This window comes from Haliotis rubra, unplaced genomic scaffold, assembly GCF_003918875.1.
Source record: "Haliotis rubra isolate DU_JTF1 unplaced genomic scaffold, ASM391887v1 Scf1262, whole genome shotgun sequence".
Classification (NCBI taxonomy): Eukaryota; Metazoa; Mollusca; class Gastropoda; order Lepetellida; family Haliotidae; genus Haliotis; species Haliotis rubra.
The window spans coordinates 172087-197944 of NW_025765184.1; the positions used below are offsets into that span (position 1 = coordinate 172087).

Here is a 25858-nt window from a genome sequence, read left to right on the forward strand (position 1 = left end):
TTTAAAAATGGCATGCCATGAAAATAAATCTATCAGCGAAGGTCACAAGTAGTAGCGTGATCTTGTAAGGTGGGATGTCAACTAAGCAGACGAAAAATTAATGGCATCTTTGGAGTAAAGATTTAGGATTTTTGTGCATTTGATTATGAGGTAGATATTGCATTAAGGATCCCTGAGTTAAAATTAATCTTTTCTGGGTTTTTTATGCTGTTGCCTACGCATAGAAACTTGATTCGTAGCATATTGATGTCAGACCAATAGTGGGGATCACTTTGTTGTCATTCGGGATGGTTCTCATGGAGTTTCTCGCATATTACGACCGGAAACGTAAGACGATAGGATACTTGATGAACCAAAGACTGTGCAACCCGGAAGTTAGTTCACTTGATTCGTAGCTCATGATGTCAGACCGATAGTGGGGATCACTTTGTTGTCATTCGGGATGGTTCTCATGGATGTTCTCGCATATTACGACCGGAAACGTAAGACGATAGGATACTTGATGAACCAAAGACTGTGCAACCCGGAAGTTAGTTCACTTGATTCGTAGCTCATGATGTCAGACCGATAGTGGGGATCACTTTGTTGTCATTCGGGATGGTTCTCATGGATGTTCTCGCATATTACGACCGGAAACGTAAGACGATAGGATACTTGATGAACCAAAGACTGTGCAACCCGGAAGTTAGTTCACTTGATTCGTAGGCTCATGATGTCAGACCGATAGTGGGGATCACTTTGTTGTCATTCGGGATGGTTCTCATGGATGTTCTCGCATATTACGACTGGAAACGTAAGACGATAGGATACTTGATGAACCAAAGACTGTGCAACCCGGAAGTTAGTTCACTTGATTCGTAGCTCATGATGTCAGACCGATAGTGGGGATCACTTTGTTGTCATTCGGGATGGTTCTCATGGAGTTTCTCGCAGATATTACGACCCGGAAACGTTAAGACGATAGGATACTTGATGAACCAAAGACTGTGCAACCGGAAGTTAGTTCACTTGATTCAGTAGCTCATGATGTCAGACCGATAGTGGGGATCACTTTGTTGTCATTCGATGGTTCTCGTAGCATGGATGTTCTCATTGGGGATATTACGACCGGAAACGTAAAGGCGATAGGATACTTGATGAACCAAAGACTGTGCAACCGGAAGTTAGTTCACTTGATTCGTAGCTCATGATGTCAGACCGATAGTGGGGATCACTTTGTTGTCATTAGGGATGGTTCTCATGGATGTTCTCGCATATATTACTGGCAACGTAAAGACGATAGGATACTTGATGAACCAAAGACTGTGCAACCCGGAAGTTAGTTCACTTGATTCGTAGCTCATGATGTCAGACCGATAGTGGGGATCACTTTGTTGTCATTCGGGATGGTTCTCATGGAGTTTCTCGCATATTACGACCAGAAACGTAAGACGATAGGATACTTGATGAACCAAAGACTGTGCAACCTGGAAGTTAGTTCACTTGATTCGTAGCTCATGATGTCAGACCGATAGTGGGGATCACTTTGTTGTCATTCGGGATGGTTCGCATGGATGTTCTCGCATATTACGACCGGAAACGTAAGACGATAGGATACTTGATGAACCAAAGACTGTGCAACCCGGTAGTTAGTTCATTTGATTCGTAGGATATTGATGTCAGACCGATAGTGGGGATCACTTTGTTGTCATTCGGGATGGTTCTCATGGAGTTTCTCGCATATTACGACCGGAAACGTTAGACGATAGGATACTTGATGAACCAAAGACTGTGCAACCCGGAAGTTAGTTCACTAACGTAGTTATTTGACAATGAAATGACCATCCAAACAATTATAATCGATCAATTATCGATCAGACACTAGCGATTATCGATCGGACAAAATGTAACGATAACCAGCTCTAATAATTTGGACATTTTACATACCCTCTGTGACAAGATATGTATTTCTCATAGCCATTTAGTGTTTGATTGAAAGAGGAGCAATTGTAACTGAAAGTAAGGTCAGACACCCCACCCCACCCCACCCACACCATTTACACCACCCTTAAGTGTTACATGACCTGAAATAGAAATAGGAAGATATAGTGTGTTGTTTTAATGCCATTTTCAGTCTGTGACAGTTTATGGGATGACATTGTATTAACCTCAGCTTATCAAGCCTATGACAGACACCCATTACCACCTGTTGTCTATATGGAGTTTGACCCAGGTGACACACCCTCCCCCAGATGCAGTTCCCCCCGGTGACACACCCTACCCCAGATGACAGACCCCCATAAGGTGACCCATGTAGATACCCCCAGGTGACACTCCCCCCAGATGACAGACCTCCCAGGTGACACCTCCCCCCATATATGACAACCCCCAGGTGACATCCCAGATGACAGACCCCCAGGTGACACACCCTCCCCCAGATGACAGACCCCATAAGGTGACCCATTTAGATATACCCATGTGACACACCTTCCCCAGATGACAGACCCCCAGGTGACACACCTCCCCAGATGACAGCCCCCATAAGATGACCCATGTAGATACTACCCAGGTGGCACACCCTCCCCAGATGACAGACCCACCAGGTGACAGACCCTCCCCAGATGACAGACCCCCATAAGGTGACCCATGTAGATCTACCCAGGTGACACACCCTCCCCAGATGACAGACCCCAGATGACACACCCCCCCTGATGACAGACCCCCAGGTGACACACCTCCCCAGATTGACAGACCCCCAGGTGCCACACCCTCCCCAGATGAGAGAGACCCCCAGGTGACACACCCTCCCCAGATGAGAGATTCCCCATAAGGTGACCCATGTAGATATACCCATGTGACACACCCTCCCCCAGATGACAGACCCCCAGGTGACAGACCCTCCCTAGATGACAGACCCCCGGTGATGCACCTTCCCAGATAGCAGATCCCGAGGTGACACACCCTATCCCAGATAACAAATCCCCATAAGGTGTCCCATGTAGATACCCCCAGGTGACACACCCTCCCCCAGATGACAGACCCCCATAAGGTGACCCATGTAGATATACCCATGTGACACACCTTCCCCAGATGACAGACCCTCCAGGTGACACACACTCCCCCAGATGACAGACCCCCATAAGGTGACCCATGTAGATACACCCATGTGACACACCTTCCCAGATGACAGACCCCCAGGTGACACACACCTCCCCCAGATGACAGGCCCCCATTAAGGTGACCCATGTAGATATACCCATGTGACACACCTTCCCCAGATGACAGACCCCCAGGTGACACACCCTTCCCCAGATGACAGACCCCCATAAGGTGTTCCATGTAGATACCCCCAGGTGACACACCCTCCCAAGATGACAGACCCCATAAGGTGTCCCATGTAGATCTACCCAGGTGACACACCTTCCCCAGATGACACACCTCCCAGGTGACACACCCTAACCCAGATGACAGACCCCCAGGTGACACAATATCCCCAGATGACAGACCCCATAAGGTGACCCATGTAGATCTACCCAGGTGACACACCTCCCTAGATGACAGACCCCCCAGATGACGACCTTCCCCAGATAGCAGATCCCCGGTGACACACCCTACCCCAGATAACAAACCCCCATAAGGTGTCCCATGTAGATACCCCCAGGTGACACACCCTCCCCAGATGACACACCTCCCAGATGACACACCCTTCCCCATATTTGACAAAAAAAACAACCCAGGTGACACCTTTCCCAGATGACAGACCCCCATAAGGGTTCCCCATGTAGATACCCCCCAGGTGACCGCCCTTCCCAGATGACAGACTCCCAGGTGACACCCTCCCATATATGACAACCCTCCAGGTGACACACAGATCCCAGATGACAGACCCCAGGTGACACACCCTCCCCAGATGACAGACCCCATAAGGTGACCCATTTAGATATACCCATGTGACACACCTTCCCCAGATGACAGACCCCCATAAGATGACCCATGTAGATCTACCCAGGTGACACACCTGCCCAGATGACAGACCCACCAGGTGACACACCTCAGCCAGATGACAGACCCACCAGGTGACAGACCCTCCCCAGATGACAGATCCCCATAAGGTGACCCATGTAGATCTACCCAGGTGACACACCCTCCCCCAGATGACAGACGCCTCCAGATGACACACCCTCCTGATGACAGACCCCCAGGTGACACACCTCCCCAGATTGACAGACCCCCAGGTGACACACCCTCCCCAGATGAGACACCCCCAGGTGACACACCCTCCCCCAGATGACAGACCCCCCATGTGACACACCCTCCCCAGATGACAGAACCCCAGGTGACACACACCTTGCCCAGGTGACAGACCCCCATCCAGGTGACCATTAAGATCCCTGGGTAAACCCCTTTAAAAGCCCCAAAATCGATACTAATTTGCATACACTTGTCTTCAGTGAGACCCTGAATGATGCACTTTAAAAACATATTTGTACTGTGTTGTATTTTTTATGCAATGATTGGTATCTGGTACACATGGCACCATTTTGAATTTTGACACGATTTAACGCCATTTTGGTCTGTGTGGAAAAATTTGAATACTGAAGTAAGTAGACGAAGAGAGTGTATTTGTTTTAATTTAATCATCAGTGATGTGGATTTTAGTTTACTCTGCTTCAAGTTTGTGACTCTCTAAGAATGGTTGAGTGTTACTGTGTATATAGCTTTGACTAACAGGGTGTCTCAAGTATGACTTGTAGAGCTTCAAGTTTGTGACTCTCTAAGAATGGTTGAGTGTACTGTGTATATAGATTCGACTAACAGGGTGTCTCAAGTATGACTTGTAGAGCTTGTGACAGTCTCTTGGAATGGTTAACCCTGTATAGACACCAAATGAACACCAGCTTGGGTAGATTACAGGCTCGTTTGTGTATGTTCAATAGAGAGGCTTTTTATAGTTGATGCCTTGTCCATCTGTCCATCCATCCATCCGTCCGTCTGTAAGAGGCTTTTCTGGAAATGGTCAATAGGTGGTCAAATAGACTGTGTTCAATCACCAGATGGATACAAGCATGGGTAGATTACAGGGTGTTTTCAGGGTGGTTTGTGTATCTTCAGTAGGGAGGCTTTTCTGGAAATGGTCAATAGGTGGTCAAATAGACTGTGTTCAATCACCAGATGGATACAAGCATGGGTAGATTACAGGGTGTTTTCAGGGTGGTTTGTGTATCTTCAGTAGAGAGGCTTTTCTGGAAATGGTCAAGTGGTGGTCAAATAGACTGTGTTCAATCACCAGATGGATACAAGCATGGGTAGATTACAGGGTGTTTTCAGGGTGGTTTGTGTATCTTCAGTAGAGAGGCTTTTCTGGAAATGGTCAAGGACTGGTGAAAGTGAGTGCAATATTCCAGCTATATGGCGGCGGTCTGTAAATAATGGAATCTGGATCAGACAGTCCAGTGATCAACAGCATGAGCATCGATCTACGCAATTGGGAACCGATGACATATGTCAACCAAGTCAGCGAGCCTGACCACCAGATCCTGTTAGTCGTCTCATACCACAAGCATGAGTTACTGAAGGCACATTCTAACCCGGACCTTCACAGGTTGGTGGTCAAAGAGACTGCAGGGCTCGATTTAGTGCTTTGCTACTTACTACAGCAATGGTGCAACCCAAGATTACAAAGTGCAACCTAGTAATTAGTCTAATTTGCACCAGGTGCAGGCAAATTTTTTAGAAGTAAATCAACAATAAATCTAACATTATAAGCATAAATATGTCATCACATTTTTCTACTAAACTATAAATAGCTATGGCACGGAAACATTGCTATTTATAGACACCTCTCGGCTATTTGCCACGTGTCAAAAGTATGATAAAAGCGGAAGAAGTAATTCTTTTAGGAGTGGGTGCAAGTCTATAAGATTAAGTGTGATAGAATTCCAACAAACTCGTGAGGCTCACCTCTCATCTGAGGCCCATGAACTAACACAAATGTGCAGTTTTGTCATTATAAATAATAATAATAAAATGCAGATTTCTTCATGCGCCTTTTCCACGTCAGCAGATATGCTCAAGGCGCAACAATGACAGATTAAAAGTCTCCCAGATTTATACAGCAATATGTACACGTCCAAAATAGAGTTCCTAATAATACATTGAAAACAGGTATGTTTTGAGTCCTGACTTGAATGTGGCAATACTATCAGAAACTTTCAGTTTGTATGCTAGTGAATTCCACAAGGTTGGGGCTGCATATGAAAAGTCCGGTTTCCAAAAGTTTTAAGCTTGAAGTTTGGCACGAACAGAAACTCCTGATTGGATTATCGAAGGCAGCGCTTGTTTGAGTAAGGAGTAAACAGGTCAGAGAGATATGGGGGAGCAAGTCCGTGTCGGGCCATGTAGGTCAAGCAGAGGATTTTGTAGTCGCTTCTTGCCTTGATGGGGGAGCCAGTGCAACTGTTTAAGAACAGGTGTGATGTGGCCATGTTTGGGAATCTGACTGATAATCGCGGCGGCCGTGTTCTGCACCTTCTGTAACTTATCCAATAGCCTCTGACTGATCCCAAACAACAAGCTGTTGCAGTAAGTCGAGCCTTGAAATCACAAGCTCGGACTAAGGCATGGGTGGCTTCAGCTGTAAGATATTGACGGATGTTGCTGATGGAGCCAAGATGGAAATAGCAAGTCTTACAGATGTTGTTCACCTGTGTTTCCATTGACAGTGATGTATCAAAGTATATGCCTAGATCTTTGACAGATGAGCTTATAGGAACAACTGCATCGGGCGATGGTTAGGTTCTTAATGGGACATCTTGAAATTTGGTGACTTGTTCCTACCAGAAGTGCCTCAGTCTTCGTGTGTCATTGAGTTTAAGCATATGAGTTGTCATCCAGGACTTGATTTCCTGTGCAGTTTGTGAGTTCTTGAAGTGACTGATTTAGATTTTGCAGTGGTATTTTCTTGAGGAGTTGGGTGTCATCTGCGTAAGAGTGATGCGACATGTTGTGGACTGATGTGATGTTGGCAACATGACCAGTATACAGCAGGAACAGCAACGGTCCCAAAACAGATCCCTGTGGTACTCCATGTTTGAGAGTAATGCTGTCAGATCTGTCTTTCCCTATCATTACACACTGCCGTCTGTCACAGAGATAGGAGCTTATCCAGTTCAGTACTATGCCGTCAATTCCATACTGGGTTTTCAGCAGATTTAAAAGGATACTATGGTCTATGGTATCAAATTCATTGAGAAAGACAGCTCTTAAATTGCAGGAAAATCAAGTCGACACCATGAAGATTTCATTCATGGTAGCATACTGGATAGCAAAAAATGAAAAAACATTTTCAGATTTCCCCCTAAATGCTTGAACTTTTAGAAATACTTGGAATTGATTCAGGCAAGACATAAGCAAATGACGGGAAGGCGAGAGAAGTTATTGGCCTAATCAGTGAATCTTTTCGTTAGGAAATTGCTGGAGAACTTCAGACAGCTGAATTGTTTTCAGTTTTATGTTATTAATTAACGGACTGCAGTGTTTTGGAACAAGAAATCATGTGTGTGAGATGCCCCAAACTGTGTTTGTGTGTGCATCAAATGTGGAAAGAGGGTAAATTTCTAAATTAAACATCTAAATAATTCAATAGCATATTTCTTTCAGTACATATTGCAATATATACTGAACAACATTAGAAACGCACCACACTAAAATGCACCGATGATGCTCAGATATCATGGGTATATTTCAGTCTGACGAGGATATTTTCGTATTATATGGGTGGTGCGATTCTAAATGAGATGAATACTAGCATTGGTAGATTACAGGGTGGATTGTGTATCTTCAGTTGAGAGGCTTTTCTGGAAATGGTTAAGTGGTGATCAAAGAGACTGTATGCAGTCACCAGATGGGTAGTAACATGGGTAGATTACAGGATGTCTTCATGGTAGTTTGAGTATCTTGTACAGTAGTCAAATAGACTGTACAGTCACCAGATGGGTAGTAACATGGGTAGAATACAGGGTGTCTTCAGGGTGGTTTGTGTATCTTGTACAGTAGTCAAATAGGCCGTACAGTCACCAGATGGATACAAGCATGGGCAGAATACAGGGTGTCTTCAGGGTGGTTTGTGTATCTTGTACAGTAGTCAAATAGGCCGTACAGTCACCAGATGGGTAGTAACATGGGCAGAATACAGGGTGTCTTCAGGGTGGTTTGTGTATCTTGTACAGTAGTCAAATAGGCCGTACAGTCACCAGATGGATACAAGCATGGGCAGAATACAGGGTGTCTTCAGGGTGGTTTGTGTATCTTGTACAGTAGTCAAATAGGCCGTACAGTCACCAGATGGGTAGTAACATGGGCAGAATACAGGGTGTCTTCAGGGTGGTTTGTGTATCTTGTACAGTAATCAAATAGACCATACAGTCACCAGATGGGTAGTAACATGGGCAGAATACAGGGTGTCTTCATGGTAGTTTGTGTATCTTGTACAGTAGTCAAATAGGCCGTACAGTCACCAGATGGGTAGTAACATGGGTAGAATACAGGGTGTCTTCAGGGTGGTTTGTGTATCTCTTACAGTAGTCAAATAGGCCGTACAATCATCAGATGGATACAAGCATGGGCAGAATAATTGGGGTGTCTTCAGGGTGGTTTGTGTATCTCTTACAGTAGTCAAATAGGCCGTACAGTCACCAGATGGATACAAGCATGGGCAGAATACAGGGTGTCTTCATGGTAGTTTGTGTATCTTGTACAGTAGTCAAATAGGCCGTACAGTCATCAGATGGATAGTAACATGGGTAGAATACAGGGTGTCTTCAGGGTAGTTTGTGTATCTCTTACAGTAGTCAAATAGGCCAGTACAGTCACCAGATGGATACAAGCATGGGCAGAATACAGGGTGTCTTCAGGGTGGTTTGTGTATCTTGTACAGTAGTCAAATAGGCCGTACTGTCACCAGATGGGTAGTAACATGGGCAGAATACAGGGTGTCTTCAGGGTGGTTTGTGTATCTCTTACAGTAGTCAAATAGGCCGTACAGTCACCAGATGGATAGTAACATGGGTAGAATACAGGGTGTCTTCAGGGTGGTTTGTGTATCTTGTACAGTATTCAAATAGGCCGTACAGTCACCAGATGGATACAAGCATGGGCAGAATACAGGGTGTCTTCAGGGTGGTTTGTGTATCTTGTACAGTAGTCAAATAGGCCGTACAGTCACCAGATGGATACAAGCATGGGCAGAATACAGGGTGTCTTCAGGGTGGTTTGTGTATCTCTTACAGTAGTCAAATAGGCCGTACAGTCACCAGATGGATACAAGCATTGGCAGAATACAGGTGTGTCTTCAGGGTGGTTTGTGTATCTTGTACAGTAGTCAAATAGGCCGTACAGTCACCAGATGGATACAAGCATTGGCAGAATACAGGGTGTCTTCAGGGTGGTTTGTGTATCTCTTACAGTAGTCAAATAGGCCGTGCAGTCACCAGATGGATACAAGCATGGGCAGAATACAGGGTGTCTTCAGGGTGGTTTGTGTATCTCTTACAGTAGTCAAATAGGCCGTACAGTCAACCAGATGGATACAAGCATGGGCAGAATACAGGGTGTCTTCAGGGTGGTTTGTGTATCTCTTACAGTAGTCAAATAGGCCGTACAGTCACCAGATGGATACAAGCATGGGCAGAATACAGGGTGTCTTCAGGGTGGTTTGTGTATCTTCAGTATTTAGGCTTTTCTGGAAATGGTCAAGTGGTGGTCAAAGGGACACCCCCAGTTCCCCCATTGAGCTTTCAGGTGACCATGTAGATCTACCCAGGTAATACATCCTGCCCTCAGGTGACAGACACCCCCAACCCCTCAATCCCCTTTCAGGTGACCATGTAGATCTACCCAGGTAATACATCCTGCCCCAAGGTGGCAGACACCCCCAACCCCTCAATCCCCTTTCAGGTGACCATGTAGATCTACCCAGGTAATACATCCTGCCCCCAGGTTGCAGACACCCCCTCCTGAGTCCCCCCCCACTGCCCTTTCGGGTGGCCATGTAGATTCACCCAGGGAATACATCCTGCCCCCAGGTGGCAGACACCCCAACCCCCCAACCCCTTTCAGATGACCATGTCCCTTCACCCAGGTAATACATCCTGCCCCCAGGTTGCAGACACCCCCAACCCCCAACCCCTTTCAGATGACCATGTCCCTTCACCCAGGAATACATCCTGCCCCCAGGTTGCAGACACCCCCAACCCCCACTGCCCTTTCAGATGACCATGTCGATTCACCCAGGTAATACATCCTGCCCCCAGGTGGCAGACACCCCCAACCCCCAACCCCTTTCAGATGACCATGTGTCCTTCACCCAGGTAATACATCCTGCCCCCAGGTTGCGGACACCCCCAACCCCCAACCCCTTTCAGATGACCATGTCCCTTCACCCAGGTAATACATCCTGCCCCTCAGGTGACAGACACCCCCAACCCCTCAATCCCCTTTCAGATGACCATGTCGATTCACCCAGGGAATACATCCTGCCCTCAGGTGACAGACACCCCCTCCTGAGTCCCCCCCACTGCTCCTTTCAGGTGACCATGTCCCTTCACCCAGGGAATACATCCTGTCCCCAGGTGGCAGACACCCCCAACCCCTTTCAGATGACCATGTCCCTTCTCCCAGGTAATACATCCTGCCCCCAGGTTGCAGACACCCCCAACCCCCAATCCCCTTTCAGATGACCATGTCCATTCACCCAGGTAATACATCCTGCCCCCCAGGCGACAGACACCCCTAACCCCCCACTGCCCTTTTCAGATGACCATGTCCCTTCACCCAGGTAATACATCCTGCCCCCAGGTGGCAGACACCCCCAACCCCCCAATCCCCTTTCAGATGACCATGTCCATTCACCCAGGTAATACATCCTGCCCCCAGGCGACAGACACCCCCAACCCCCACTGCCCTTTCAGATGACCATGTCCCTTCACCCAGGTAATACATCCTGCCCCCAGGTGGCAGACACCCCCAACCCCCAATCCCCTTTCAGATGACCATGTCCTTCACCCAGGTAATACATCCTGCCCCCAGGCGACAGACACCCCAACCCCAACTGCCCTTTCAGATGACCATGTCCCTTCACCCAGGTAATACATCCTGCCCCCAGGTTATGGACACCCCAACCCCCCAACCCTTTTCAGATGACCATGTCCCTTCACCCAGGTAATACATCCTGCCCTCAGGTGACAGACACCCCCAACCCTCAATCCCCTTTCAGATGACCATGTCGATTCACCAGGGAATACATCCTGCCCTCAGGTGACAGACACCCCTCCTGAGTCCCCCACTGCCCTTTCAGGTGGCCATGTCCCTTCACCCAGGGAATACATCCTGTCCCCAGGTGGCAGACACCCCCAACCCCTTTCAGATGACCATGTCCCTTCTCCCAGGTAATACATCCTGCCCCCAGGTTGCAGACACCCCCAACCCCCAATCCCCTTTCAGATGACCATGTCCATTCACCCAGGTAATACATCCTGCCCCCAGGCGACAGACACCCCTAACCCCCCACTGCCCTTTCAGATGACCATGTCCCTTCACCCAGGTAATACATCCTGCCCCCAGGTGGCAGACACCCCCAACCCCCAATCCCTTTCAGATGACCATGTCCATTCACCCAGGTAATACATCCTGCCCCCAGGCGACAGACACCCCAACCCCCACTGCCCTTTCAGATGACCATGTCCCTTCACCCAGGTAATACATCCTGCCCCAGGTGGCAGACACCCCCAACCCCCCAATCCCTTTCAGATGACCATGTCCCTTCACCCAGGTAATACATCCTGCCCCAGGCTTACAGACACCCCAACCCCCACTGCCCTTTCAGATGACCATGTCCCTTCACCCAGGTAATACATCCTGCCCCCAGGTTGCAGACATTCCCCCAACCCCCACTGCCCTTTCAGATGACCATGTCCCTTCACCCAGGTAATACATCCTGCCCCAGGCGACAGACACCCCAACCCCCACTGCCCTTTCAGATGACCATGTCCCTTCACCCAGGTAATACATCCTGCCCCCCAGGCTGCACAGACACACCCCCAACCCCCACTGCCCTTTCAGATGACCATGTCCCTTCACCCAGGTAATACATCCTGCCCCCCAGGCGCACAGACACCCCCAACCCCCACTGCCCTTTCAGATGACAATGTCCCTTCACCCAGGTAATACATCCTGCCCCCAGGCGACAGACACCCCCAAGTGCCCCCACTGCCATTTCAGGTGGCTATGTAGATTCACCCATGTAATACATCCTACCCTCAGGTGACAGACGTCTCCCAGTCCCCCCACTGTCCTTTCAGATGACCATGTAGATTCACCCAGGTAATACATCCTGCCCCCAGGTGGCAGACACCCCCAACCCCCTACTGTCCTTTCAGATGACCATGTAGATTCACCCAGGTAATACATCCTGCCCCCAGGCTACAGACACCCCCAAGTCCCCCCACTGCCATTTCAGGTGGCTATGTAGATTCACCCAGGTAATACATCCTACCCTCAGGTGACAGACACCCTATCCCAATATTTCGAATGAAGCGTTGTTGTGATTATGTATTGGAAACTGACAACTGCATTTCAAGTTTTGATGATTATCCAACTGCGTAAACAACACAGATGTACATTTCCTGAGAAATTCTATTTGACAAGAGGAAGGGCATAGATTGTTAACTGTCATCGTGCGGAATATGTGAAGCCCTCCACGCATGGTTATCTGTTCGTTACACTATTCGAAGAAGTGCTATGAAAGAAACCTAACCTCTGGCGAAATATGGATACGAATAGGCAAAACTTAAACTTTAATAAAGATGCTACATATCGGGCATTCCTTTCGACATTCCAAACAAACACACAGGCCGAAATGTCAACTTGGGACTGAGACCGAGAGAGTTGCATTCCATAGGTGACGTTGGTTGCAGGTGAGTTTTAAGATGTACAGGCATCCCTTGCCATAACGCGGGTCTTGGGGTCCATGGATGACCCCCCGCATTATTAGACACCCGCGTTATAAGTAACGATTACATAACGCGGAACAAAGGCCAAGTAAAATCGTATTTTCCATGGACATAACAAAACTGCTATTTCGTGTATTGTGCCCAGTCAAAACTATATCGTATTGTTGGAGGTGAAAAAAACAACAACTTTGTAAATAAAAAATATATGTATGTACATGAAATTTGCAATCAAACATCACAAGACATGATAATTCAATTGTTGTTCCTGTCATGCTACCTGTTATTCAACTAAGCCAGAAATAGCAATCAGCTGGGCACACATCGATGTTTTGGTCCAATGTACCGGTGATTCAGTTAAAAACGATCCGAAAATATAACATCCATGAATTTCTATTCCATTATCAGAATAATTTATATGTCAAGCAGTTATTCTAACAGAGATCCTATATATTGCTATCGTATAAGTATTATGCATGTTTTCTACGATGATATTTAACAAAATAATAAGCATTGCTAAGCACTTTGGGTTACCTGGCTGGATACATTTTATGTAGGAGACAGTTTGACAAGTCACCGCTGACTTCCCGCGGTACGTGCCACTTTGATTGTAAAAACAAAATGTTGGCAATTAATTGTCAAGTATGACTTCAATGAGTCAATAACGAGGGTCTTGGGGTCAATGGATGACAAGGCTGTAATCTGTTCGTGATTGCTGAGAAAATTGTGAAATTGGTTCTATCATCGCGTAGGCTAAAAACGGACCCTCACGAATGTGGTAAGCGGGTGTTGTATGGAATGAGGTAATGCCATTTCACTCACGGTTTCTCAGTTGTTATTGTAAACAATTTTAATGAATGAAAATGGGATTGAATTTTATCAAATAAAATGTGTTTTCTGACATCATACATTCTCGGATGGCGGTGTTTACCCGCGCAATTACGCTGTGTGTTGCATCATAGCAAATGTTGTAAGTACTCGGCTGATAATTGACATGTCTTTATGATCAAAGTTATTACGATGTTTCGCTGTTCATCAATTATTATTGAAAAAGACCCTGCATGTTTTAAGCATCTGAAAAACCATGGATATGTACGATAAACACTGTAAATTGCAATCAGCACTGAATTTCACTACTTTACAACGTGATTAACCAGAGCTCAAGAGCGGATTTGTTGATGTGATATTTTCGATGACGTGAATATGTGTGATCACTGGGCAATGTTTTGTATGGGAGCAACGGATTACCCTGCGGTTTAACCGAATCCGCGGTATCGCGAAGAGCGTTATTGCGAGGGATTACTGTAGTTGTTTTGGAGCAACATGAACACTCCAGTAGCTAGCTGTATAAAAGTATGTCATAATTTGCGCTCATGTCCTATTTTCGATCAGAGATCTATTTTCACCGCCACTGTTACTGTTACTCAGTAGGGCCAAGTCATCTATTTCCCGAGATGGGTGTGTTGTGGTGTGAGTGTGTGTGGAGGGATTGGGATGGGGGTGTTCATGGACAAATGAGAACTTGCAACATATGGGTGCGGTGGTGAGAGAGCACATAATATTTAAAACATAATTAAAAATAAGTCATATCAGATAATTATCCACCAGGGACTGGTCCCTTACCATGTTAAAATGGTATGTGAATTGTGTGTGTGCGTGGGAAAATCAGGGAAATATGTTCATTCAGATAATGTATTTCTTTGTGGGTTTTGTTTTTGGCAAATGTAAAAATGCCACTTTAATGCTATTTTTTAGGATGTACATGGCACCATTTCACATCAATGAAAACAGCCTAAATACCCTAGAATCAGCTACTCCCTAGGCCTAAACAAAGAGGCCAAGCCAGTGAACAAGAAACCAACACGTGGTGAATATAATGCAGACAATCAATAATTTTTTGTTGAACTGGTGCACTCCAGTTTGAAAAAAACCCCATTACTATTACATCCTATTACTGCATGTTTTCCCCTAACTAATGAGTCAAGTCTTGTTTGCAAAGACACTGGTTTTTAATCCTCATGTCTATTTTCCCTCTCAGCATTTGTTAAGACAAAGGTACTTCCTTTTTTAGAGCAGATTTCGAAGAAAAATTATTATTATGGTTGCCAAAAAAAATATTCCTTCCTACAGACTTGCAGAATGCAACAGCCTATTTTTCTAGGATATTCTGCCAGACACTTTCATTTATAACTAGTAAACAGGAACTGGTGAATTCACTGACATCAAGATATAAAATGAAATCATGTATATGTGTCTAGGGTGTGAACTGAAACCAGTTGTGCCTGATGTCTTAAGGTCTATTGTATTCGTCTGTTTGAACCCCTTGGACTAGTTCAGATGGTAAATGTTTCCAAATTGCAGTCACCACTGTGACACATGGTGTTATTGGAGAGCAATCTTGTTTTCTTAGGCTTTTACCAGTCCATACAGTTAACTTTCACTCAAGCCTTTGCCTTCATGATGTTGGTGTACACACTGTATTCATTATTTTGACATAAACAGTTTAAAGTATGCAAATAAAATATTTGCTTTAATTTTTGTGTGCTGGTTTCTTGATTTGATCGCTGATCTTTCTTTGGGACTGATCACACTTACACTTAATTCGGTATCTAATCGGTTTTCCATGAACATGTGATAGGCAAGTGACTTCCATATCAGTCTGCAGTAGGTCGATTCAAAATGTAGTCGAGATCGGGATCATCCCACGGCTGTATGTTGTCAACTGGTGGAATCGTCGTCAATATTCCTGTCGGTCTTGCCGCTAGAAAACCTTTCAAATTGAGAAGGTTGTATGTATGTGATATTATCTGTATCTAGTATACCATCCAAATTCAGGTTTGACTTCGTGGATTGATTTATTTGCTAAACTAGAAGCAGACCTGAGTAAACGAACAGTCTCGGTACAACTGTATTTTCCGTGTGTTGATGTAGCGACTCTCGGGTATGACGTCATGCAACCACGTGACCGTCTACCTCATTATCTTGCGAATAGGCAAAATGCTTTCGAGGGACGTTCGTTTTAGATTCACAATAGAAGCTGTGTAATGTCATATTACTGTTTATAACTGTATTTTTTGTATATTATATGTATCTAAGTGTTCATTAAGATCTATTATAAACAATGTGTAGTGACCTTTTTAAAAATCCTTTAAGTCTGGGCTAGTACAAGCAGCCGCATATACACATACACGCGCATGCACATTGTCCTATGAACGAAATATTCTCAAGCATGACGTTAAACCCAATTTCACCTCACCTCACCCCACTGCCCTTTCAGGTGACCATGTCGATTCAGCCAGGTAATACATCCTGCCCTCAGGTGACAGACACCCCCAAACCCACCGATCCCCTTTCAGGTGGCCATGTAGATTTACCAAGATACTACATCATGCTCCCAGGTAACCGACACCCCCTCTCCAATTCTTTTTCGCCCCGTCCTTTCAGATGACCATGCAGATGGCCCTGTATATTCCCCCAGGTTATACATCCTTACCCAGGTGACAAACACCCCGCAGTCCCCCCAATCACCTTTCAGGTGGCCATGTAGATTCACCCACTTAATACATCCTGCCCCCAGGAGACAGACAGCCCCAGTCCCTCCACTGCCCTTTCAGGTGGCCATGTAGATTCATCCAGGTAATACATCATGCTCCCAGGTGACAGACACCCCAAGTCCCCCCAACTGCCCTTTCAGGTGGCCATGTAGATTCACCCAGGTAATACATCCTGTGCCCAGGTGACAGACATCCCCCAGTCCCCCCAACTGCCCTTTCAGGTGGCCATGTATATTCACCCAGGTAATACATTCTGTGCCCAGGTGACAGACACCCCCAGTCCCCCAACTGCCCTTTGAGGTGGCCATGTAGATTCACCCAGGTAATACATCCTGTCCCCAGGTGAAAGATATTCCAAGTCCCCCCTCTGCCCTTTCAGTTGGCCATGTATATTCACCCAGGTAATACATCCTGCCCCTAGGTGACAGACACCCCAAATCCCCCAAATCCCCCAATCCCCCAAATCCACTTTCATGTGGCCATGTAGATTCACCCAGGTAATACATCCTGCTCCCAGGTGACAGACACCCCCTCACCAGTACTCCCACTGCCCTTTCGGATCGTCCATGTAGATCTACCCAGGTAATACATCCTGCCCCCAGGTGACAGACACCCCTACCCAATCCCCCACTGCCCTTTCAGGTGGTGATGTAGATTCACCCAGGTAATACACCCTGTCCCCAGGTGACAGACAACCCCCAGTCCCCCACTGCCCTTTCAGGTGGCCATGTAGATTCATCCAGGTAATACATCCTGCCCCAGGTGAAAGATATTCCCAGTCCCCAACTGCCCTTTCAGGTGGCGATGTAGATTCATCCAGGTAATACATCCTGTGGCCAGGTGACAGACACCCCCCAGGTACTACATCATGCTCCCAGGTCACCAACACCCCCTCTCTAATCCCCCCCACTGTCCTTTCAGATGACCATCCAGATGGCCCTGTATATTCACCCAGGTAATACATCCTGACCCCAGGTGACAAACACCCCTCACTCCCCCCAATCACCTTTAAGGTGGCCATGTAGATACACCCACTTAATACATCCTGCTCCCAGGTGACAGACACCCCCAGTCCCTCCACTGCCCTTTGAGGTGGCCATGTAGATTCACCCAGGTAATACATCCTGTGCCCATCCGCCACCAGGCGGCAGACACCCCCATCCCCCCAATCCTCTTTCAGATGACCATGTACATTCACCCAGGAAAAACATCCTGACCCCAGGTGACAGACACCCCTTCTTTAATCCCCCCCACTGCCCTTTTAGGTGGCCATGTAGATCTACCCAGGTAATGCATCCTGAGCCCAGGTGACAGAAATCCACAATTCCCCCACTGCCATTTCAGATGACCATGTAGATTCACCCAGGTAATACATCCTGCCACCAGGCGGCAGACACCGCCATCCCCCCAATCCTGTTTCAGATGACCATGTACATTCACCCAGGGAAAACATCCTGACCCCAGGTGACAGACACCCCTTCTTTAATCCCCCCCACTGCCCTTTTAGGTGGCCATGTAGATTCACCCAGGTAATACATCCTGCCACCAGGCGGCAGACACCCCCATCCCCCAATCCTCTTTCAGATGACCATGTACATTCACCAAGGAAATGCATCCTGAGCCCAGGTGACAGAAATCCACAATTCCCCCACTGCCATTTCAGATGACCATGTAGATTTACCCAGGTAATACATCTTGCTCCCAGGTGACAGACATTCCCAATCCCCCCACTGCCCTTTCAGGTGGCCATGCAGATCTACCCAGGTAATTCATCCTGCTCCCAGGTAACAGACATTCCCAGTCCCCCACTGCCCTTTCAGGTGGCCATGTAGATTCATCCAGGTAATACATCATGCTCCCAGGTAACAGACATTCCAAGTCCCCCACTGCCCTTTCAGGTGGCCATGTAGATTCATCCAGGTAATACATCATGCTCCCAGGTAACAGACATTCCCAGTCCCCCACTGCCCTTTCATGTGGCCATGTAGATTCACCCAGGCAATACATCCTGTGCCCAGTAGAGCTGGGATCCCCCCCCCCCCCCAGGTCACGTGATTGTTTTTATTGATGACATCAGCTGGCAGACGAGAGAAGCAGGGGTAGATTTTGATTACAGGGTGTCTTCAAGTGTGGTTCTTGTAGCCTGAGGTTAAACAGCGTTAAAGGTATTGCCTTGAAAAGTGCAAGTGGTTGAATCAGCCATGTAGATTCACCCAGGTAATACATCCTGTGCCCAGTTGTCATACATCCCCGGGTCCCACTACTGCCCTTTGAGGTGGCCATGTAGATTCACCCAGGTAATACATCCTGTCCCCAGGTGACAGATATCCCCAAGTCCCTCCACTGCCCTTTCAGGTGACCATGTATATTCCCCAGGTAATATATCCTGACCCCAGGTGAGAAACACCCCGCAGTCCCCCCAATCACCTTTCATGTGGCCATGTATTTTCACCCAGGTAATACATCCTGCCCCTAGGTGACAGACACCCCCAATCCCCCATATCCCCTTTCATGTGGCCATGTAGATTCACCCAGGTAATAGATCCTGCTTCCAGGTGACAGACACCCCCCTCACCAGTACTCCCACTGCCCTTTGGGATCGTCCATGCAGATCTACCCAGGTAATACATCCTGCCCCCAGGTGACAGACACCCTACCCAATCCCACCCAGTGCCCTTTCAGGTGGTGATGTAGATTCACCCAGGTAATACACCCTGTCCCCAGGTGACAGACAACCCCAGTCCCCACTGCCCTTTCAGGTGGCGTATGTAGATCTACCCAGGTAATGCATCCTGCCCCCAGGTGACAGACAATCCCCAGTCCCCACTGCCCTTTCAGGTGCATGCGATGTAGATTCACCCAGGTAATACATCCTGCCACCAGGCGGCAGACACCCCCATCCCCCCAATCCTCTTTCAGATGACCATGTACATTCACCCAGGGAAAACATCCTGACCCCAGGTGACAGACACCCCTTCTTTAATCCCCCCCACTACCCTTTTAGGTGGCCATGTAGATCTACCCAGGTAATGCATCCTGAGCCCAGGTGACAGAAATCCACAATTCCCCCACTGCCATTTCAGATGACCATGTAGATTTACCCAGGTAATACATCTTGCTCCCAGGTGACAGACATTCCCAATCCCCCCACTGCCCTTTCAGGTGGCCATGCAGATCTACCCAGGTAATTCATCTTGCTCCCAGGTAACAGACATTCCCAGTCCCCCACTGCCCTTTCAGGTGGCCATGTAGATTCATCCAGGTAATACATCATGCTCCCAGGTAACAGACATTCCCAGTCCCCCACTGCCCTTTCATGTGGCCATGTAGATTCACCCAGGCAATACATCCTGACCCCAGGTGACAGACACCACCTCCTTAATCCCCCCACTGCCGTTTTGACCGCCTCCGTGGTGTAGTGGTTAGAGCGTCCGCCCGGAGAGCGGAAGGTTGCGGGTTCGATCAGATACTTCCTGTCCCCAGGTGACAGACGTCCCCCAGTCCCCCCTCTGCCCTTTTATGTGCCATGAAGATTCACCCAGGTAATACTTCCTGTCCCCAGGTGACAGACGCTCCCCCAGTCCCCCCACTGCCCTTTCATATGGCGATGTAGATTCATCCAGGTAATACTTCCTGTCCCTAGGTGACAGACGTCCCCCAGTCCCCCACTGCCCTTTCATGTGCCATGAAGATTCACCCAGGCAATACATCACCAGGCCAGACCGCGTGATACCAAAAGACATTAAAATATGGTACATGTTGGTCCCTGCCTGGCGCTTGGCATTAATGGGTACAACAAGGACTGGTCGGCTCGGATTCAGTATAATGTGACTGAGTGGGGTATTCATGCTTCACTGCGGCATGGTATCTAAGTGGGCTAGCTCTATAAAACCAGCTTAAGTCTGGGCTAGTACAAGCAGCCGCACATACACATACACACTCATGCACGTTGTCCTATGAGCGAAATATTCTCAAGCATGACGTTAAACCCAATTTCACCTCACCTCACCCCACTGCCCTTTCAGGTGGCCATGTAGATTCACCCAGGTAATACATCCTGCCCCCAAGTGACTGACACCCCTAAACCCACCCATCCCCCAAGTCCCCTTTCAGGTGGCCAGGTAGATTTACCCAGGTACTACATCATGCTCCCAGGTCACCAACACCCCTCTCTAATCCCCCACTGTCCTTTCAGATGACCATCCAGATGGCCCTGTATATTCACCCAGGTAATACATCCTGACCCCAGGTGACAAACACCCCTCACTCCCCCCAATCACCTTTAAGGTGGCCATGTAGATACACCCACTTAATACATCCTGCTCCCAGGTGACAGACACCCGCAGTCCCTCCACTGCCCTTTCAGGTGGCCATGTAGATTCACCCAGGTAATACATCCTGTGCCCAGTAGAGCTGGGATCCCCCCCCCCCCTAGGTCACGTGATTGTTTTTATTGATGACATCAGCTGGCAGACGAGAGAAGCAGGGGTAGATTTTGATTACAGGGTGTCTTCAAGTGTGGTTCTTGTAGCCTGAGGTTAAACAGCGTTAAAGGTATTGCCTTGAAAAGTGCAAGTGGTTGAATCAGCCATGTAGATTCACCCAGGTAATACATCCTGTGCCCAGTTGTCATACATCCCCGGGTCCCACTACTGCCCTTTGAGGTGGCCATGTAGATTCACCCAGGTAATACATCCTGTCCCCAGGTGACAGATATCCCCAAGTCCCTCCACTGCCCTTTCAGGTGACCATGTATATTCACCCAGGTAATACATCCTGCCCCCAAGTGACTGACACCCCTAAACCCACCCATCCCCCAAGTCCCCTTTCAGGTGGCCAGGTAGATTTACCCAGGTACTACATCATGCTCCCAGGTCACCAACACCCCTCTCTAATCCCCACTGTCCTTTCAGATGACCATCCAGATGGCCATGTAGATACACCCACTTAATACATCCTGACCCCAGGTGACAGACACCCCCAGTCCCTCCACTGCCCTTTCAGGTGGCCATGTAGATTCACCCAGGTAATACATCCTGTGCCCAGTTGTCATACATCCCCGGGTCCCACTACTGCCCTTTCAGGTGGCCATGTAGATTCACCCAGGTAATACATCCTGTCCCCAGGTGACAGATATCCCCAAGTCCCTCCACTGCCCTTTCAGGTGACCATGTATATTCACCCAGGTAATATATCCTGACCCCAGGTGAGAAACACCCCGCAGTCCCCCCAATCACCTTTCATGTGGCCATGTATTTTCACCCAGGTAATACATCCTGCCCCTAGGTGACAGACACCCCCAATCCCCCATATCCCCTTTCATGTGGCCATATAGATTCACCCAGGTAATAGATCCTGCTTCCAGGTGACAGACACCCCCTCACCAGTACTCCCACTGCCCTTTGGGATCGTCCATGCAGATCTACCCAGGTAATACATCCTGCCCCCAGGTGACAGACACCCCCTACCCAATCCCACCCAGTGCCCTTTCAGGTGGTGATGTAGATTCACCCAGGTAATACACCCTGTCCCCAGGTGACAGACAACCCCCAGTCCCCCACTGCCCTTTCAGGTGGCGATGTAGATCTACCCAGGTAATGCATCCTGCCCCCAGGTGACAGACAATCCCCAGTCCCCCACTGCCCTTTCAGGTGGCGATGTAGATTCACCCAGGTATTACATCCTGCCACCAGGCGGCAGACACCCCCATCCCCCCAATCCTCTTTCAGATGACCATGTACATTCACCCAGGGAAAACATCCTGACCCCAGGTGACAGACACCCCTTCTTTAATCCCCCCCCACTGCCCTTTTAGGTGGCCATGTAGATTCACCAAGGAAATGCATCCTGAGCCCAGGTGACAGAAATCCACAATTCCCCCACTGCCATTTCAGATGACCATGTAGATTTACCCAGGTAATACATCTTGCTCCCAGGTGACAGACATTCCCAATCCCCCCACTGCCCTTTCAGGTGGCCATGCAGATCTACCCAGGTAATTCATCCTGCTCCCAGGTAACAGACATTCCCAGTCCCCCACTGCCCTTTCAGGTGGCCATGTAGATTCATCCAGGTAATACATCATGCTCCCAGGTAACAGACATTCCCAGTCCCCCACTGCCCTTTCAGGTGGCCATGTAGATTCATCCAGGTAATACATCATGCTCCCAGGTAACAGACATTCCCAGTCCCCCACTGCCCTTTCATGTGGCCATGTAGATTCACCCAGGCAATACATCCTGACCCCAGGTGACAGACACCACCTCCTTAATCCCCCCACTGCCGTTTTGACCGCCTCCGTGGTGTAGTGGTTAGAGCGTCCGCCCGGAGAGCGGAAGTTTGCGCGTGTTCGATCAGATACTTCCTGTCCCCAGGTGACAGACGTCCCCCAGTCCCCCACTGCCCTTTCAGGTGGCGATGTAGATTCATCCAGGTAATACTTCCTGTCCCCAGTAGAGCTGGGACCTCCCCAGGTCACGTGATTGTTTTTATTGATGACATCAGCTGGCAGACGAGAGAAGCAGGGGTAGATTTTGATTACAGGGTGTCTTCAAGTGTGGTTCTTGTAGCCTGAGGTTAAACAGCGTTAAAGGTATTGCCTTGAAAAGTGCAAGTGGTTGAATCAGCTGTGTGTAGTGACTAGATACTACATAGCAAGATAGATTAACAGTCTTTAGGGGAGTTTACAGAGCTTAAAGTTTAGTGACCAGATCGAACATAGCATGAGAAGATTTGCATCACAGTGTTTCTTCAGTATCATAGCTTCAGGTAAAGGACTTGTTTTAGAAATGGTGAAGTAATTTTGTTGTCATGTGGTCAAATATATCTATTTAGAGGGACCCTCCAGGGTTTCACACAACACGTAAATGTGCGTCCAATAAGCACATATGTAAAGAATAGACGAAGAAAGACAGATGCCCCTCCCCCTTCAGATGACCGTGCTGATTCACTCAGGTGACACATGTACCCCCAAGATGACAGATCCCCCTGCCCCTTCAGGTGACACATCTACCCTCAAGATGACAGATCTCTCTCCCCCTTCAGGTGACAGTGCAGATTCACTCAGGTGAAACATCTACCCCCAAGATGACAGATCCCGCTCCCTCTTCAGGTAACACATCTACCCCCAAGATGACCGATCCCTTTCTCCTTTTAGGTGACACATCTACCCCGAAGATGGGAGATCCCCCTCCCCGTTCAGGTTACTCATCTACCCCCAAGATGAGAGATCCCCCCTCCTCCTTCAGGTGACACATCTACCCCGAAAGATGAAAGATCCCCCTCCCCCTTCAGGTGACACATCTACCCCCAAGATGACACATCCCCCCTCCCCCTTTCAGATGACCATGCAGATTCACTCTAGTGCCAAATCTTCCCTGTCCCCTGCCTTTTCTACTGAAGTGGTCATGTTGTGGTCATATAGAGGCAACCGCCTCCGTGGTGTAGCTGTAGTGGTTAGAGCGTCCGCCCGGAGAGCGGAAGGTCGCGGGTTCGATCCCCGACAGCGTCATACCAAAAGACGTTAAAATATGGTACTTGTTGGTCCCTGCCTGGCACTCGGCATTAATGGGTACAACAAGGACTGGTCGGCTCGGAGTCAGTATAATGTGTCTGAGTGGGGTATTCATGCTTCACTGCGGCATGGTATCTCAGTGGGCTAGCACTATAAAACCAGCTTCAGTCTGGGCTAGTACAAGCAGCCGCACATACACATACATACGCATGCACGTTGTCCTATGAGCGAAATATTCTCAAGCACGACGTTAAACCCAATTTCACCTCACCTCACCCCATATAGAGGCCAGATTCATGCTTGCATAGACAGATCTGGCTTACAGGGTGTCTTAAAGACACAAAGTTTGTATAACTGTATAACTGATTCTCTAAATGATTATTTCGCTCGCGAGTAGAAAATCCGGATTCAACACCCCCCAATATCAATATAAAGACAATCAATAGTCTATCAGAAATCAATCTTATTAATAGTGAAGTATATGATATCTTAATGAGTGTTAATACTGCGAAAGCAACCGCCCCGACGGCATTGGAAATAGAATTCTTAAATTAATCGCTGTCAGTATTTCACCCCTTTTAACGGGACTTTTTAATCTATCACTTCAACAACGAGTATTCCCGGCAGTTTGGAAAGAAGCAAGTGTTATACCAATTCACAAAATGGGAAGTGTAAATGATTGTACAAATTACAGACCAGTAGCCTTAACTAGTTGTGTATCTAAAATATTTGAGCGATGTATATTCAAACATGTTTTCAACTATCTCAGAGGCTATAACACCTTATCCAATTTACAGTCAGGTTTCATCCCAGGGGACTCTTGCGTGAATCAGTTGACATATTTGTATAATTTCATAGCCAAGGCAATGGACGAAGGTAAGGAAATACATGCAGTATTTTGCGATATCAGCAAAGCTTTTGATCGAGTATGGCACAAAGGTCTCATGCATAAGTTAAAATCATGTGGAATCGATGGTTCACTATTACAATGGTTTAAAAGTTATTTGGAATATCGATCCCAGCGTGTAGTCATAAATGGTTATAGTTCGAATATTAAACCGGTAAAAGCTGGCGTCCCGTTCTGTTCTAGGACCACTTCTGTTTTTGGTCTACATAAATGATATTGTTGAAGGCATTGACAGTAATATACGATTATTTGCAGATGATACTTCTATCTATGTAATAATAAATGACCCTTACGTAGCGGCGTTTAGTCTGAATAATGATCTACTAAAAATAGCAAACTGGGCAAAAACCTGGAAAATCGATTTCAACCCATCTAAAACTAAAACAGTCTTATTCAGTAGCAAAACAAATTCAAATCCTCATCCAAGCTTGTTTTTCAACGACGTTCGAATTGAAGAAACTTTGAGCCATAAACATTTAGGTATAACTCTTCAAAACGATTGTACATGGGATATACATATAAATGTTATCGTTAAGACAGTCAGCCCCATGATAAATTGCTTAAGAAGCCTTAAATATCGACTAACGAGAAACACCCTGAATCGTATGTATATTCAGGGTAGAGACTGCGATCTGGTAGAATCATAGATTCTACCAGTAGAGATTGCGATCGGGATCTCTACCTGTAGAGACTGTAAGTAAGGCAGGTCAGGTATTTAATCAGCACTGAGCAATTAACTGGCAAACATTAAACTTTGGGTGGCACTTTGTTGAGCATTTCATTCCTTGTTTTTTGCACCTACATCTGTTCGTTACACAGCTCCCCTTGCAAGAACATACAATTGATCCTCGTGTCCTACTTGCTGTCCAACCGTTATAACTGGCAAATAATAGGAAAACAT

The 25858-nt window shown here is 47.4% G+C and overlaps 1 protein-coding gene across 1 annotated transcript; it reads left to right on the forward strand.

The window, feature by feature from the left end:
* Nucleotides 1–1385: 1385 nt before the first annotated feature.
* Nucleotides 1386–23788, forward strand: LOC124266537 (extensin-like). The gene is made up of 13 exons (XM_046701333.1): nucleotides 1386–1472; nucleotides 2372–2434; nucleotides 2723–2773; nucleotides 4115–4247; nucleotides 10270–10346; nucleotides 10566–10656; nucleotides 11252–11423; nucleotides 11903–11961; nucleotides 20100–20160; nucleotides 20693–20766; nucleotides 22189–22308; nucleotides 22912–22970; nucleotides 23582–23788. The coding sequence occupies exons 1-13, from the start codon at nucleotides 1386–1388 to the stop codon at nucleotides 23786–23788; spliced, it is 1254 nt and encodes a 417-aa protein (XP_046557289.1).
* Nucleotides 23789–25858: the final 2070 nt, after the last annotated feature.

Excerpts from the sequence above, each read along its gene's own strand:
- LOC124266537 (XM_046701333.1), top strand. The coding sequence starts at position 1,386 with ATGGTTCTCATGGAGTTTCTCGCATATTACGACCAGAAACGTAAGACG. Across the intron at positions 4,248-10,269 it reads CCCAGATGAGACACCCCCAG|GTAATACATCCTGCCCCCAG; the intron begins GTGACACACCCT and ends CGATTCACCCAG. Across the intron at positions 20,161-20,692 it reads GGCGATGTAGATTCATCCAG|GTCACCAACACCCCTCTCTA; the intron begins GTAATACTTCCT and ends TCATGCTCCCAG.